The sequence below is a fragment of the Mirounga leonina genome, unplaced genomic scaffold, assembly GCF_011800145.1.
Source record: "Mirounga leonina isolate KUSES-001 unplaced genomic scaffold, KU_Mleo_1.0 Mir_125, whole genome shotgun sequence".
NCBI lineage: Eukaryota > Metazoa > Chordata > Mammalia > Carnivora > Phocidae > Mirounga > Mirounga leonina.
The window spans coordinates 55,027,560-55,043,927 of record NW_023270305.1 but is presented as its reverse complement, the minus strand read 5'-3'; the positions used below and the strand labels follow the sequence as shown (position 1 = coordinate 55,043,927).

Below are 16,368 nucleotides of genomic sequence, written 5' to 3'. Positions count from 1 at the left end.
TTTGTCCTTACAGACCCCAATATCAGCGCACTTAAAATCTTACATTAGAGCATTCTATGGTGTCATTAGTCAACAAAATTCACATACATGCCCTGCATGTAAAAGTCCAAGAGGCAGCAGGTTGTTAAAGACACACGGAGCATCTGTGATGCTAGAAAGTAGACTAAGCTAAAAATGACATGCTCTTATATTCTATGCTAAATCTAAAAGAGAAAATTTGTCGGGTAAGCAAAGTAAGTATCTGAAAAGAGGTATGCAGTCGCTTGTCTTTGAGAAGCACTTTGTGTTTCTTTGGCACAGATCACGGCGGCAGTAGAAGCGGCAGCCCTGCCCTTGGTGCTGATTTCTTACCACTCTGAACGCCTCCTCTGAGCCAGAATACACTGGCTGTTGCTGATCATGCTGTGAGACACCTGCACTGGCTACTAGGCTTGTCATGACGCACAAAACCCCACCATCTTCAGCTTGACATTGTGCAAGTTATAATTACTCATCCAAATGAACATGTCAGAGCAGCAGCAGCAGACCTCTCATCAGAGCAAAAGAAAAATACATCAAAACATTATCAACGCAGCAGGAAGACAGGGACCATAAGGAAAATTACCCATTTTTAATATGGATGCCACAAAGCCATGCCTATTATTTCACAAAAAGAAAGGCAAATAAAGATCTTCCAAGTCTGAAGTCCAGAAACACTGACTCCAAAGAGAAAATGTACAAAACAAAAACAGACAAGGATTATGTTTTTAATCAATTATCTGGAACCTATGTACAATCTCTTAAATGTAAGTTTGCTGTTAGGCTACATTTATTTTGCTTAAGAACCACAACTGTTCAAAAATTGTTAAGAAAAAATAACTCTCACAAGCAGAATTATTTCCAACAAATCAATGAAAAAAGATCATAGACGGAAAAGTAGTCTGATATTGCTTACTTTTAAAACATAAACTAATATTGCCAATACTCTTATCACGTCTAAAAGACTTGAGAGCTCAAACCACTGGTAGCATCACCAAAATGCTTATGATGTACTGCTAGACTCTAAAATAATAAATATTTTGAAAAATTTCTAAATTTTAATAGCAAATATAGAAGAAAAACTGAAATCACCTCCAGATCTAAACAAATGAAGACACATCCAAATACTACGAGCATATATAAAATACACAAGTGTAAATAAGATTCCTATCTCCTACTTAAATATGAAGAAAAACCATACTAACTTTTAGGATGATAGGAAACTATCTTTTCAGAACAAGATATGAAAGATTTTCCCATGCAAGACACGAAAAGCAGAAATCACAAGGACGAGACTGATAAATGGAACAACACTGAAAGTTAAACCTCTGACTGACAAAATAGGTTACATACAAAGGTAAAAAGTACTCCACAGAGAGAAGATACATCCCATATAACCAACCATCGGTATCCAAATTAAAAAGGAACGTTTACAATAAAAGAAAAAATTTTAAATAAGCAAAGATTATAAACACAGTAAAAATGATTTCAATTCTTGTTAAGAATTAAGGTCAGGCTAAGTAAGACCTGGAAAAGGATTTGGAGAAGTAGATATTACATGCATTGCTGGGTAGGGGTATAAATTTATACAACCAATTTGAGAAGGCAATTTGGCAATATTTAGTAATCTCAAAGAGGTACATTCCCTTCAATCCAACATTTTCTCTCGGCATAAGCCACACTAAGAGTCTCATATGTGTACAAGAAAATGTAAGGATGTTCACCAGAGCACAACTTAAGAAACTGTGAACAACCTTATCAGTAGTGCAACGAATAAATTAACTGATGGATTCATATAATGGAACTATTTAAAGCATTTAATGTACTAAACATGCAAAGATCATGGTTAAATCTCAGAAACAATGCTGTATAAAAAAATTCAGACAGCCAATACTACAGAATATGGCATGAACAAATGTAGCAAGAAATATGCATGGATAGCACATGCATCAATTTCAGGGAGGTGGTTACCTCCAGAAAGGGAGAGAAGGAAAGAAAGGGAAAAGAGGAATAAGGTCTTAGTTGTTCCTAGAACATTTTACTCCTAAGAGAGAGACAGACATAAGAGCTAGAAATGAAACGAATGTGACAAAAAATTAACATCTGTCAAATCTGAGTTGTGGATAAAAAGGTATCCAAATTTTTCTGTGCTTTACTAAGGATCTTAGTATATTCTTTAATTAAAAAAAGATTGTAACATTCCAGTTACTGCTAATTCGTTCTGTTTTCTTGGAGCTAGTACAAAACAGAAAACTTGCTGTATGACCTAACTAAATCTAAAACTCATCCCACGCTTAAATGTGCAAGGCATTGAGCTGGTGTTAAATAGGGATAGAAAATTTGAAAGAAATTACCCGCAAAGATTTTCCAGTGTGTTGAAAACACAAAATAATTTTGCTAAATGATAGGATAAGGTAAGTGCTAAACAGTCTTTTTGTGAAGATGCAAGCTTTTACACAGATTTAAGACTGGGAAAAACTTGTGTGGTTATCTACATTAAAAACACTACAAATTCATCAAAAATATAGTCTTCAACTTGGGATTTTGATACACATTAGAATGTAATCTAGAGACAGCATATCTGGAAAGAATACAATCCAGGTACAGTGTTATCTCATAATCTCACACAAAATATAAACAAAGTTTACAGAGCCAAGTAGGAAATTTATATTTAAAAAAGAGGAAAATATTTTAAAAAGAGGAAAGCCAAACAGAAAATGTATATTTAAAAAAGAGGAAAAGTTTCTTTTTTAAAATAAAAAATGAACACACTGTTTCTTAGGTATTTATAACCTATATCAGAATACCAAAAGCAAATTACAGGGTTCTTCCTCTCTTTTATTTTGCTGTGTTTTCTCAGTTTCCATTGAAAGGAGGGACTGTTGTTTTTAAAGGAAAAAAATACAAAAAATAATTTTTAATATATATGCATAATTAAAATGACATCTGAACCTACACAACACTATTTAAATCCTATTAGGTGTTTTTAAAAACTAACTTCATATACAATTACTGTGTGTATATACTTAAAAAATTAGGCATAAATTTTCCCTTGACCCCATCAAAATTTCATAACAAAAATACAGGTAGCCTCTAGAGAGTATCTGTAAGATGTCAGTAGGAATTCTTTGGATGAGAACAGAAATGTTCTCTCCATTTTGCTACCAACTGCCACAATTTACTTGGTGAAAGAAGGACCATGCCGGTCATCCTTAGATTGTTCTCAGAATCTAACCACCACTCTGTCATATCTTCAAAAAATCACACACACGTAATGTCGATGTTCGTACTATTGAGAACCTTACATCTACATAATATTACCATTTACAGTATACTTCTAATTTCATCTTCTTGTTAGACATCAACTTTTGAGAAATTAAAATGACAGAGGCAGGAGAAAGAATCTCTTATATTCTTTACACAAGTACAAATATCCCAAAGCCCATACAAAAATGTAGTCTACGCTGAAGGATGAATTATGGACAACCACTTTTAAACAATAAAAACTGAGTGGAAATGATTTGTATTTTCAGCCATCACTCATTCTTCTCTGAAAAAGATCTCTGATATTATGACATCAATATTAACCTTTAGCAATCTAAAAAACTCACCCAACTTTCCACTTACTGTTCACTGCTTTATAGAGTTCTTTATGATTTAAATTCAAAGGAAAATTTCTGTCAATAGACCTTCATATTTATCTAATATGAGGCATAAACATCTAAAGACTGGATGGTGTGTTTATGTGGGAGGGGAGGGAGAAAGTGGACATTAACAACTAGGAAATATGGGGGAAGAAAAAGCACTCTGAAATTTCCGTTTATAAATAAATGCTTACAACAACAACAACAACAAAAAATCGCTTTAAAACTATAATGGCTATATTGGCTATAACCTATAACCTATTCTCATAATAGAACATGCTTTTTAGCTACTTAAAATAAATTTAAGAACTTACCTGTGGTGTCCAGGAAACAGAAAATGAAACAGGAAAATCCACAAAACAATCTGGTGATTCTGCAGGGTACTATGAAAAAGCATAAAATTAGGTCATTTTTGCTTCTGCGTGACAATTTCACATGAAGTATTTCAGAAAACTGAATAGGAAAACTTTTATTATAAATGCACATGTATTATATATAAATATTTTGATTCTACTATTATAGAAAATGTCAGCTAAATAATAGTCAACTTATGCTCAGGAGGTACAAAGTTTGGTGATTTGGGGTGCCAAAGCAATAGGTTTTGAGTAAAGAATAATGAATTAATTCAGTCAGTGTCAGGTTAGCTGCTAATTGTAAATTGAGGGGTGAAGCACACAGGATCTCAGTTTCTTTATCTTTAAAATGATAGATCAAACTGATATTTAATTGATATTTAATTTCCTTTCAACCTAAAATTTAATCTCCATCTCCGTCACTATTTAAAAAGGCAGTATCTGTTAAAAGAACCAAGAAGTGTACAAAAAAGTATAAATCAGTTAAAAGAAGTATTTTCCACAATAAAGCAATTACACTTAGCAAGAATATAATAAATAAAAAGAATGAAATGCTTTCTGGTTATTAAGGAAAAATAAAAGTAATAGTTTTAAGAAAAACCTTTTCATTGTCGATAAAAAGAAAATTAATTCAATAGCTTCATACAAAAAGTGACAGTCATTAAGGACAAATTAGGTGTCTAAGTTAAGAAAGACAAAAGGCAGTTTTTCTTAAAATCAATTTTGTTCTTAGAGAATTATACTACATGACTTCTGTAAAATCCAATCTGGATTCTTGAAAGTCACATGTAATTAAAGAATACTCATTTCTTTTCATTAAAAAGCAAAATTTACTAAAAGAAAATTAGTTTTGGGAAAACTCCTAGCAATCATTTGACAAAATGTTTAAAATAAGTTTTAGACTTTCACTTTCTTCAGACTCTTCTTTTTCACTACTTCGCTGAATAAGCAAATGGGTTCCAAAAATTATCACTATAGTATTTAGCAAACATCAGCCCATCTGAAGTCACTGTTTTGAAAAGAATTAACATTTAGTTATAGTAAGTGGTTTGCTAAAAAGAAACTTATCAACCTATACTCTGATGGTTATCTGGCTACGCAGAACTGGTAACACAAAGGCAAATATACAGGAAATTATATAAAAATATAATAAGGCTCTAATTTGGAGAAAAAGAAAAAAGAAAAAGGTCAAGCTGAGATTTAGGAGGAAGCTCTATTAAATTCAAAATATCAGATGATGTACTTCATCATCTGATGATGAAGCACTGGTCTACTTCTTTTTTAAAGAAAAGATTATCTCAAAATAAGTGTAGACAGAGACCTTAACTTTCTCTGGTTTCCAGTTCTGCTAACCTGTGTGTTCTTGTACAAGTCATTTCATTTCACTGGCTGTTTGATATATAAAATCGATGGAACTCAATTAAAAGTGTTATCAAGTCTTTCCCCTCTAACATGTTAAGATTCTATAAAAATTATAATGCACACTTGAAACCTCCATGGTCAAAAATGGAATATTTACTTCATTTGGAGTTTGTTTTTTTTAATCTCCTTCTCATGTTGACAATGAACACTATCAACTTAAATTATCAATCTAGGTAAGAGTATGAAGTTAATAAGATGTTTACTGTATTTAGATGAACCAAAGTAAAATACCTGTGACTTTGGAAGTCATTTAGTACATACAGCACATTATTTTAAAAGAGAATATGATCTCCTACATTAAAATAGGACTCAATATAGTGAATAGTACATATATACTGTTAGACCTATAAATAGTTAAAAAAGGAGATGATAATAAACTTTGTATGATTCCATTTATATATGAGTCACATAATTTGAGATGATGACATCTTCAAATATATTTTATGTGCAATTATACAGACATACAAGTATATATATAATAAATTAATTGATCTAATAGGTGGCTTTATTGTATATCTATTGTGAGTTAAATGCAGATATGTATGTTAATTATATTCATGTTCAAGATCAATTTTGTTTATACCATAAACTTTACGTAACTGTATAGACCCTAAAAAACAAACTGATATACTTCTGGATGATTAAACATGAATTATGAAGCAGCATCCCAGATATTTCAGAATCGTTTGTACTATAAAACTACAATATAGATAACTAAATGAAATACTGTCAAATAACTATCAAAATTCAGGTGGTTTTCAATAGTAAGTTGTATAGATATATAAAAACCAGAGACTAATTGCCAAGTTTTACTTCGGCAGTCTAACTGACAACAATAAAAGCTCCACATAAAAAAGGAATATTAATTGAAAAATAAGTAGTGCTTATTTTTAATGAACAGTTTTTTCAAATCTCACCAGAAAAAAAACATCAAACCAATAACTATAAAAGAATACAATTATTACATAATATTAAGTAAATATTTTCATCATATATACATACACACACACACACATATATATATATGATATTTTTTAGATTGTATAGCATATTGTTCTAAGGAAATTTTTAACCCAATCCCTTCTGTGATTGGACCATCTAAGCAGTAAGGCTTCCTTGAAGTAAACACATACAAACTGTAGCAAATTACAAAAATGGCCAGCAGACACAGAGTGCCCAGCTTCTGAAACACATCTGCATTTTTCAAGTAGTTCTGATCTTCGCCAAAGCTGAAGAAGCCCTGGTCTACTTCTTTTTTAAAGAAAAGATAATAGTTCCATCCCATAGTTCAGCATGTATTGTAAATATTGCATAGAAAGACACCTATAAAAATGACAAAATTCAACTATTTCCCTTATATTTCTTTTTGACTTATATATTCACTTTTAATAAAGAGTGTTTAATTAAAATTGGTATTGTTTTCTTTGAGGACTGAACACAGTGAGTGGGAATGGCAGATGAGGGGGAATGGCAGACCTGGGAGAACAGGTGTTCAAGAGAAAAAAAACAAAACAAATGTGTTCCTTTACTATGTCAAAAAATATCAAGTAAAAGAAATAAAGGTGTGTATATTTATAAAAGTAAGTCTGCATTAAGGTTTAAAAAAATCAGCTTGACTTTTAAAATTGTTTTAATTGTGATTTTGCACTATATATTCTTAACATATAGCTTCAGCTATCACTGTTTTTAACTGACAATCCTAGACCCAAATATTCCTAAAGAAATAAATTACCACATCTAAAATACAACTTTGGTCTATGAAAACTGAACTAAATGGACTAAATGAACTAAATGAACTAACTGGACTAAATGGACTAAATGAACTAATAAATGATACCAACATAAGATTCATTCATTTCCACTCTTTTTTTTTTTTGATACAGATTTTTTTTCTTAATTCCTTCCAAATTTAAATAAAGCCTTCTCTTCTCTCTTGCCAGGGAATCCATAATAGTGCTTCACAGCTATCAATGCTACAAAAACTTGAAAACATTCTTCAAAGAAATATTAAGTGTCACCTTATCTACCCTGAAAAGGTATAAGAAAAAGTAAAAAGGATGGGCCATACTAGCAGCTACAACCTTCCTCCTGATACTACTACCACTAATATCATTAACTGGAATAATAAAATCTTGTTCTTGACGGAATCTCCTTAGTAAAAGCTTGTAAATATAAGGCTATTTAAAAAACCACCACCACCACCCAGTCAGGACAGGATGCATTTAAAATTTTTCATTTTGGTCTTCACAACAGCAAAGCAATTTTTATCAAAGCAATTAAAACTTTGAAGTAACTGACAGAAACCTTGTGATCTTTGGAAGAATAAAGGAAGATTTCTCCCTGATCTTAAGGGAAGGAAAAAAAAAGCTCACCTTTAAAATTTAAAAAATAAAAATTTTTTCATTTTGACAAAAGTCTCCATGTAACTTCTTTTACAAATAAGATTTCTATCCCACTAATATTTGCAACACTTATCACACATGAATCTTAAAACTATACCTGAATATTCTGTGAGAAAAAGAGAGAATGAGTCATTTCTCAATTTGTCTGATAAAGAGGCACTATAAGATACCAACTTTTCTGTGTCACCCAGTTCAGCTTTATATATTAATTTTCTCTCATGGAAAGCTTAAATGCCAGACACATTTTTAAAATGGACAAACACAACTGATCTTTTCATCACTATAATCTTCTGAAACAGAGTTGATTGATGACTCCTAGGAACAATTAAAAAAAGTTAAATTTCCTGGTTTTCTCAAGTTCTAATGTGTTCCTAGTGATTACTAAATAAATGATTAATATGCTGAACTTGCTTATTCTACTTATTTCTCAAAATTCACAATCTAGAACTAAAACATAAAGACGAAATAGCTGTTTTGTGCCAATAAAATTAGTAATTATAGATCACTAGCCTGTAAAGAGTCTATAAATGGAGGTATAACCTTTGCAAATTCTTAAAATACAGAAGTAAAATTTCAGCCAAAATAAGGAATAAAAAGGTATACATATGGATGTGTTTGGCGAGTGGGTTGATGCTCAGAAATAAGAACTACAAATGTAATTCATAATAAGAGTTGAAGACAAGAGACTTAAGTGAAACTTTACTTGGGATAGCGGAAACTTTCAAATTTTTTCTTTGTTCAAGGTACTTTGAGACTGCCCAATCTTATTTGTAATGTTTCTTTATTATGAGGTCTGTATTTTGAGCAAATTTGCAGTAAAAGAGCAACACAAAATTATGTCTAGGCTTTTGGAAACCTAGTGGGTATATTTTCTGAGCTTCCCAAAATAAATTTTTTAAAGTACCAGATATCTTTTTAGAAGCTACTACCCTACACTGAAAACATTCAGAGTTCATTTCACAAAGTATTTCCTGACCATAATAACAGTTTAATGAAGCACATACCTTTGCCTTCAACTTGAGGGTAATTAGATGCTTTCTACCAGAAGCATCTTCAGCTTTTAACTTGATGGTACTGAGACAAGTATCCACATATACAAGTCTGGTGAATAGAAGGAAATAAAAAATGATCATACTAGGGAGGGCAAAGGTGGGGGGAGGGGAAGTTGGAGGATGGTAGGATTCAAAATGAAAATATTTGCTGTATTCCTATGACTCCATTACAAAAATTAATCAGAGGAATTTCTGCATGCCAGCCCTTTATGCAGCTATAGATTTACTGCCGTTAATACACCAGCCTGGTGCTTAATGCAGTCATAGATCTCTGGATTATTTACAATGTGTGTCAAGGCTCATGCTGTGGTCAGTGAGCACTATGTTTTGGTTTTCCATCACTGGAACCTTTGGCACACACAGCATGTTGCTGTCAGCCTCTACTTATGTACACATTAAACTTCCTGTCAAACTCTTTGATCCATTTCTGTCGTTTCATACAGTGTGGGACTTTTATGCTTCCTTTATTTGTTTTTCTCTTCAATGAACTTCTCTTTTATTATCAGTAATGTTAGTGTACAAAAGTCTGGCTGATATTAATTCATATACTCAATTGATCCTCCAAGGAAAATGTTATATAAGCACAGGTACAGTCCAATCTGCTAACAATAAATTTTCTTTCCATGCAATATATAGCTTCTGACATTTAACCTGGACACGTATTCAAGATGACTAGTATTTCAAACCTATAGCACAGCACAATTGTTTTTGGCTTTAAGTTGCTCTAAATGCATGAATTTTCTACAACGCAAACCAATACCCTTTGAAATATATCATTTTGTAAAAATATGGTCCCCCGAGTAGCATAAGCTACTGCCAAAAAGGTTCAAATTTAGCAGTATACTTACTAGCGAACTGGGCATGTGGATATGTTTTGACATTTTTACAATACTATTCTCTTGTAAAGATAAAAAGTAGCCTAAGTGTATTGCACAACTTATCACCCGGACTGATGGTGAGACCCATTAGAGTTCAGAACTAACATTAGCTTCCTAACCTAGAAAACATTTCTTTTAACATTACTATATGCCATTTAGTCACTGGCCAGATATAATGGTAAAATGGGTCAATTTCAAGAAATGCTGGGCAATAGCTATGGAACACTGCTGTAATGAAAAACAGATCTAAATCTGAAGAAGATACATATCTTCAATAGTAGAATCAAAAAGTAAAACAAAACAATCTTTTTTTAAGATTTATTTATTTATTTGCGAGAGAGAGAGAGAGAGTACAAGCAGGGGGAGAGGCAGAGGGAGAAGGAGAAGCAGACTCCCTGCTGAGCTGGGAGCCCGATGCGGGGCTCAATCCCAGGACCTGGAGATCATGACCTGAGCCAGAGGCAGATGCTTAACCATCTGAGCCACCCAGGCGCCCAAAACAAAACAATCTTTATCAACAGAAGAAATTTGTATCAGAAACTATGAAAAGTCTAGAGTCTTAGAAAACAAAGTAAAATTATTCTAGAAAAAACATTTACATTAGAATATCAATGACTTTATATATATAATTATTTTCTTACAGCTGTATGTGTAAACATCTCAAATCCGTCTTCCCCCAAAAATTTAGAACATGAGACTTTATCACATGTGTCATCAATAGGACTCTAAGGTTCAGATATATGGGCATCTGACTCTGAAAACATCGACAGTTCAGATTCAAGATATTGAGATGAGCCCATGCATTTATATCCTCGAATCACCAAAACAAAAACAGAGCAATTTTTAAAAGTTATAAATAAACCCACAGCTAACAAAAAGAACAAGAAGGAATAAACATCAACAAAAGAAATTTCCAACAGATACTATAAAAACGAAAAGTGGTTAGTAAAGTACTGACTGACAAAACAGATTAGAAGAGGAAGAAAGAAGGCTCCAGGAGGAAGAAACTGGCCAAAAAAGAAAAGTATGTAGAATATAGAGACTAGAGGGTATGACCTATATACAAGACACAATTAAGAGAAAAAAAAAAAAAAAAGAAACCAAAAAGGATGAAGGAATTTTAAATTAAGTTATAAACAATAAAGCTATGACGAAAACTGTAATTGCTCTACCATTAGCTTTTCAGTGAAAAGTATTTATGTAGTCATTAAAAATTTAACGGCTTACTAATTACAATTTTTAGAACCCAGCAATAGACAAAAGCTAAAAGACTTAATTATAGCTACAGAAACTAATGTAAATATATTTGACCACGGCAATTTAAAAAGTAGAGATGACAAAAATTGAGAGAAGGGAAAAGATATGAGGGAGGAAGATTAGGAACACTAAAATATATAATTGCTAATTTGAGAGTAAGAGATAACATCTTTAATTGAAGGGACATGATGAAGTTTATGAAATTTTAAAGCAAATAGAAGAAGAATAGTGAAGAAGGGAGAGAAAAGGTGGCATATGAGTCGAATCCGTTTTTATTATATTAGCTAATCAGTATGGAATTTCTAAAACTGATAAATCAAGTTACATTGAAAAAGGAGTATTATTTAGAAATATGGAAGTTGTAAACATGAACATTTCAGAGTGTTTGTCTAAGAGTCAGAGCAGGGATACAAATGGTGTGAAAAAAGACTGCTGCTCTTCATCGTTTGCCCTAAGTAGTTCACAATCATGATAAATAAACACACAGAAAGTGAGAAGGGGTGGCGAGAGAGAAGGAACAACTACATCACCACCTAATACTTTTCATACTTCACACTGCTGCTCAGCATCAAAATTATTAGAAATTATTGGACATCTATAAAATAAGATAGAAATAAAAGTTCTAGTCTTTCTTTACACAATCACACAAACAAAAAAATCACCATCTTCCCACAAAGTTTAAGACAGAGATAATACCTTAGAGATAAACAATGTCATGCACAAATAATGGCCTTGCAGTCAAAATGATCACAATGTTAATTTTGTTGAACTTTAAGAATTCAAATAAAGTAGCAAAAATATTTTAATTATAGGTTAATCTCAGCATAGTCATTTAAAATTAAACATTTTACCCATGCTGACTCCCTGTCTACTTTATAGGACAGGAAGAGGTGACAGGAAGAAACCTTATTGTATATATTAACACTTCGGTACATCTGACCTAGACTACAAAACATCCTCTGCTATCTATTCTTACCTCCTTCCTTTTGGTAATAGGATCCCTGCCTCCACAGCACCCCTAACTAAACCAAATTTTAGGGTACATTCCACTCAGCTAACAATCCTTCCAGGGTGTCAGGATATCACCACTAAATCTTGGTCAATGAACTGTAAGCAGTTTGGGTATGTGCATCTCTTGAATCATTTATAACAAACCTGTGCTTTCATCCCGTACCCCTCTCATTTTCCCTACCTACAGACTAGAACTTAGGCCATTATGAGCTAGCAAAAACCATGCAGACAGGCACAATACTCTTAGAGCAGCTCTGACCAACAGAACCTTCTGCAATGATGGAGGTGGTTTCTACCTGCACTGTCCAGAACAGTAACCACAGTCACGTGTGGCTATGAAGAATTTAAAATACAGCCGGTATGGACACTGAATTTTTAATGTAATTTAAATATAAATACAGATGTCATTAGCCACATATGGCTAATAACTATGTACTTAACAATGCAGCCAGGGTAGATGGCTGAGAAACAAAAGAAACTTGGGTTCTTAGATGACCTTGTGGAACAGAGCTACCAACTCACTCTTGACCATCTCCCTACCTCTCAACTGTTAAATGAGAGATGAATAAAATTCTATCTTGTTTGGAACACTGAGAATTTAGGGTTCTCTTTGTTAATGGCAGCTTAGCTTGTACCCTTACTAATACAATGTATTTCTATCCACAATAGGAAAGAATATCTTGGTGTTTGGTCTATGGAAGAGATTATTAAAGGAGAGGAAAAAGTGATAAAATCTTACAAGTAATATCAAAATCAATTTTTCTGAAAAAAAGTATATTTCAAATGTTCTGCTTTATTGTAAAGTTGGGGAATCTCAATTTAGACAATATGGAATAAACAGTTTCGCTCATTTAAATAAAATATAAGTTCATATAAATAATAAATTTAGGAAAATCACTGAAAAGCTCAAATTTTTGAAAAGTTATGAAATCACATTTAAAATTTATACTTAGAAGTTTTGGTGTTATTACTTTGGCATATTCTAAAATTGACTAAGAAAATATAAAAACACAAATAAAAAATTTAAAGAATATATATTTTTGGCACTTTGTATTTATCATTTGCTGCATTTCTTTATAAGTTACTGCTTACAATAAAATGACACTACACTTGAGTTAAATTTTTTAAAACATTTGAAAAAGGATACTAATACTTAAGCTTCATAGAGGTTTCTGCTGTTTTTGTTAAAAGCTGAATGGTATCAGTACAGAGAGACAAAACAAATTTGCTTTCTCTTGAAATAACAGTACTTATTTTGACCAACAGCTTAAGTTACAGAGCTTTTCTTTAAACATCTAGATGCATATATGTAGCAATAACATCAAAAGGCAGACTAAAGACCTTCATGGTTTTTTGTTTTTTAAATATTTTTTATTTATTTATTTGACAGAGAGAGACACAGCAAGAGAGGGAACACAAGTAGGGGGAGTAGGAGAGGGAGAAGCAGGCTTCCCGCGGAGCGGGGAGCCCGATGCGGGGCTCGATCCCAGGACCCTGAGATCATGGCCCTAGCCGAAGGTAGACGCCTAACGACTGAGCCACCCAGGCGCCCTAAGACCTTCATGTTTTAATAAAGCATCAATTCCATCTTAACCACCACCCTCAGGTTTAAGCAGTAACTACTTCAAAAAAACAATCTCCCTAATTGGCATCTTCTTGTATCTTCTGTACGTCAATCTATTCTGCCTTTCATGACTAAATTAATCTTCCTAAGTACTTTTTATTTTTTTAAATATTTATTTATTTTAGAGAAAGAGCGAGAACATGAGTGGGAGGGGCAAAGGGAGAGGGAGAGAGTCCCAGACTCCCTGCTGAGCACGGAGCCCAATGCCAATGCAGGGCTTGATCTCAAGACTCTGAGATCACAACCTAAGCCATAACCAAGAGTCGGGTGCTTAAATGACTGTGCCACCCAGGCACCCCAAACTTCCTAAGTACTTTTCAAATCATATCAACCCCTTGCTCAAAAATAGTCAGTGAGTCCCCATCACTTGCACATAGAGAATCCTTAGTCTAGGAGTCAAGACCTCTCAGTCTGGCCCTGATATTAATCCTCTTATGTGAGCAATTGATACTCCAAAGTCCAAAGATGAATTGCACATTTCCATCACTACAAACTTACGTCCACCACTGCCTCCTTTTTAAGGCTCTCTACCATCCTTCCAAGCTTATCCCAATACCCACCTCCTTTAGGAAGAACCTTCCTAAATCATCTGCAGCCCAAAAGGACTTCATCTTTCTAGGGGTGCCTGGGTGGCTCAGTTGGTTGAGCGTCCAACTCTTGGTTTCAGCTCAGGTCATGATCTTATGGGTCGTGAGATCGAGCCCCAGCAAGGGCTCGGGAGTCTGCTTGAGATTCTCTGCCCTCTCTCTCTGCACTCCCCCCCCACACTTGCACATCCATGCACAACCGCACACGCTCTCTCTTAAATAAATCTTCAAAAGGACTTCACCTTCCACACTGTTCCTTTTCATGTAAATATTTGCTTCCTAATCAAATTAACTTTTTTTAATAAGGAATATGAAAGTTTTAAACTTCTATGCATTGTATCAGTGCTCTAGGTGTTATATAACCATGGAGAAGCTGCTATCAAGACTGGTTAATATTTATTGATTCATATGCAAGTTTTAAACAACTGAATGCAAACTGTTTAAATTACATACTATAAACATATTACCAATTTAGAAAAACATATTTTTTCACTATTAGATAATTTGCACTTATTCAGTGATTTGAATATATATGAGGAAAAAGCACTCTACGATAAAGGTAATTTAGGATGAAAACCATACTTATTAACATCTATGTTCTTATGCATTATGCAATGAAAATTATCATTACTGGTTATAATTAAATCATAACACTAATTAAGAGCTGTAAAACTCATATATAGTCTGACATTTTTAGGTGAACTAGTGGCTCAACTTTATACCTACTTTACACAAGGCATTATTTGAATCAAGTAACACGTGTTTCTTTTTAACCCTTAAGTATTATTAGTTTCATTTGAAAAATAAAGAAAATGTGACTCAGAGAGGTTACATTACCTGCCCAAGGTCACACAGCTGATAAATCAGAATTAAAGCTCTTGTCTAGTTACTGGAATTAATTTCCTCATAACAAGTATCTCCATTTCTCCCAATATGGTAAACAGATCTTTAAAATGCATTGAGCATTATAGAAAATATCACTATCAGTGGATTAATAAGCCTATTACCAAAATAAGATACTTAATTAAAAATCCAACTTCGTATGTATTTACAATCTTTCAAAAGCGAAACAAATTTACTAAAACTCAGCTCTTTCCCTAGACAAATTTAAAAGGCCAACTAGTTGAATTCTACTCACTCTAACCGATAAATATGCTGCCTAAAAAAAGAATAAAACCATCAGATCACACTTCCCCTGTTAGAACTATTTAATCTCTGAATTACCTAGGGCCATGTGATTACTAAAATAAACATAAGGTATCTTATAACTAAGATGACTTTACATTTCTTCCAAATTGAGACACTTTTGAGACTGAAAGAGGCCAGGATAAAAGGCATATATTAGGATTATCCTAGGTAAAGTGGGATGTAGATCAACCTACTTATAACAAAAAGTATTCAGTGCTTTCAACTCCAGGACATTCTTAATGTCCTTAACGTCTTAATGTTTCTTAAAAGAAAATCCTGTTAAACCCCAAGGACTCTAATTCTTATCCTTTTAATGAACCATTCTGCAAAACAACACAAGCAGAAGTGAACAGAAACCTATCAAGACAGCTTTTTGCATCACTTACATTTGAGAACTGTTTAACACCCAAAATCACCGACTGTCTTACTATCATCTTTTTACCCTCCAGACAACTAGCTGTTTTTAGTGTGTTTTTATACAAGTTGAAACAAGTACAGAAATTACAACAACAGCAATCAAACTTAAGGTCAGTTACTAATTCTCAATGTCATTTCTATTAAAAAATGTATGTGAATAAAGGAAAAAAGATTTCAATCATATTCTAAATATTTCTATTTTTTTTTAGATTTTATTTGACAGAGAGAGAGAGAATCACAAGCGGGAGGGGGGCAAAGGGAGAGGAAGAAGCAGGCTTCTGGCTGAGCAGGGAGCCCGATGTGGGGCTTCATCCCAGGACCCTGGGATCATGACCTGAGCCCAAGGCAGACGCTTACCTGACTGAGCCACCCAGGCGCCACTTCCTAATTTTTTATAATGCCTCATCCTATAGAACTGATTAGATATGTCAGTTATGTAATTTAAAAACACAGCAAGGTCTTGATTACCTTAAAAAAAGATTTTTCTTTCATTATCGGATTTTACCATTACACTA

The 16,368-nt window shown here is 33.2% G+C and overlaps 1 protein-coding gene across 2 annotated transcripts in view; it reads right to left on the bottom strand.

Annotated features, from left to right (window-relative positions):
- Nucleotides 1-16,368, bottom strand: part of FANCL (FA complementation group L) — an 89,673-nt gene that overhangs the window by 40,451 nt on the left and 32,854 nt on the right. The window contains exons 6-7 of one of the 2 annotated variants that reach the window (XM_035001506.1): nucleotides 8,844-8,940; nucleotides 3,977-4,045 (exon numbers count right to left, since the gene is read on the bottom strand). In XM_035001506.1, coding sequence (XP_034857397.1) covers nucleotides 3,977-4,045; nucleotides 8,844-8,940 — 166 coding nt within the window. The remainder of the gene's footprint in view (nucleotides 1-3,976; nucleotides 4,046-8,843; nucleotides 8,941-16,368) is intronic. The other variant, XM_035001507.1, reaches the window with a different exon arrangement.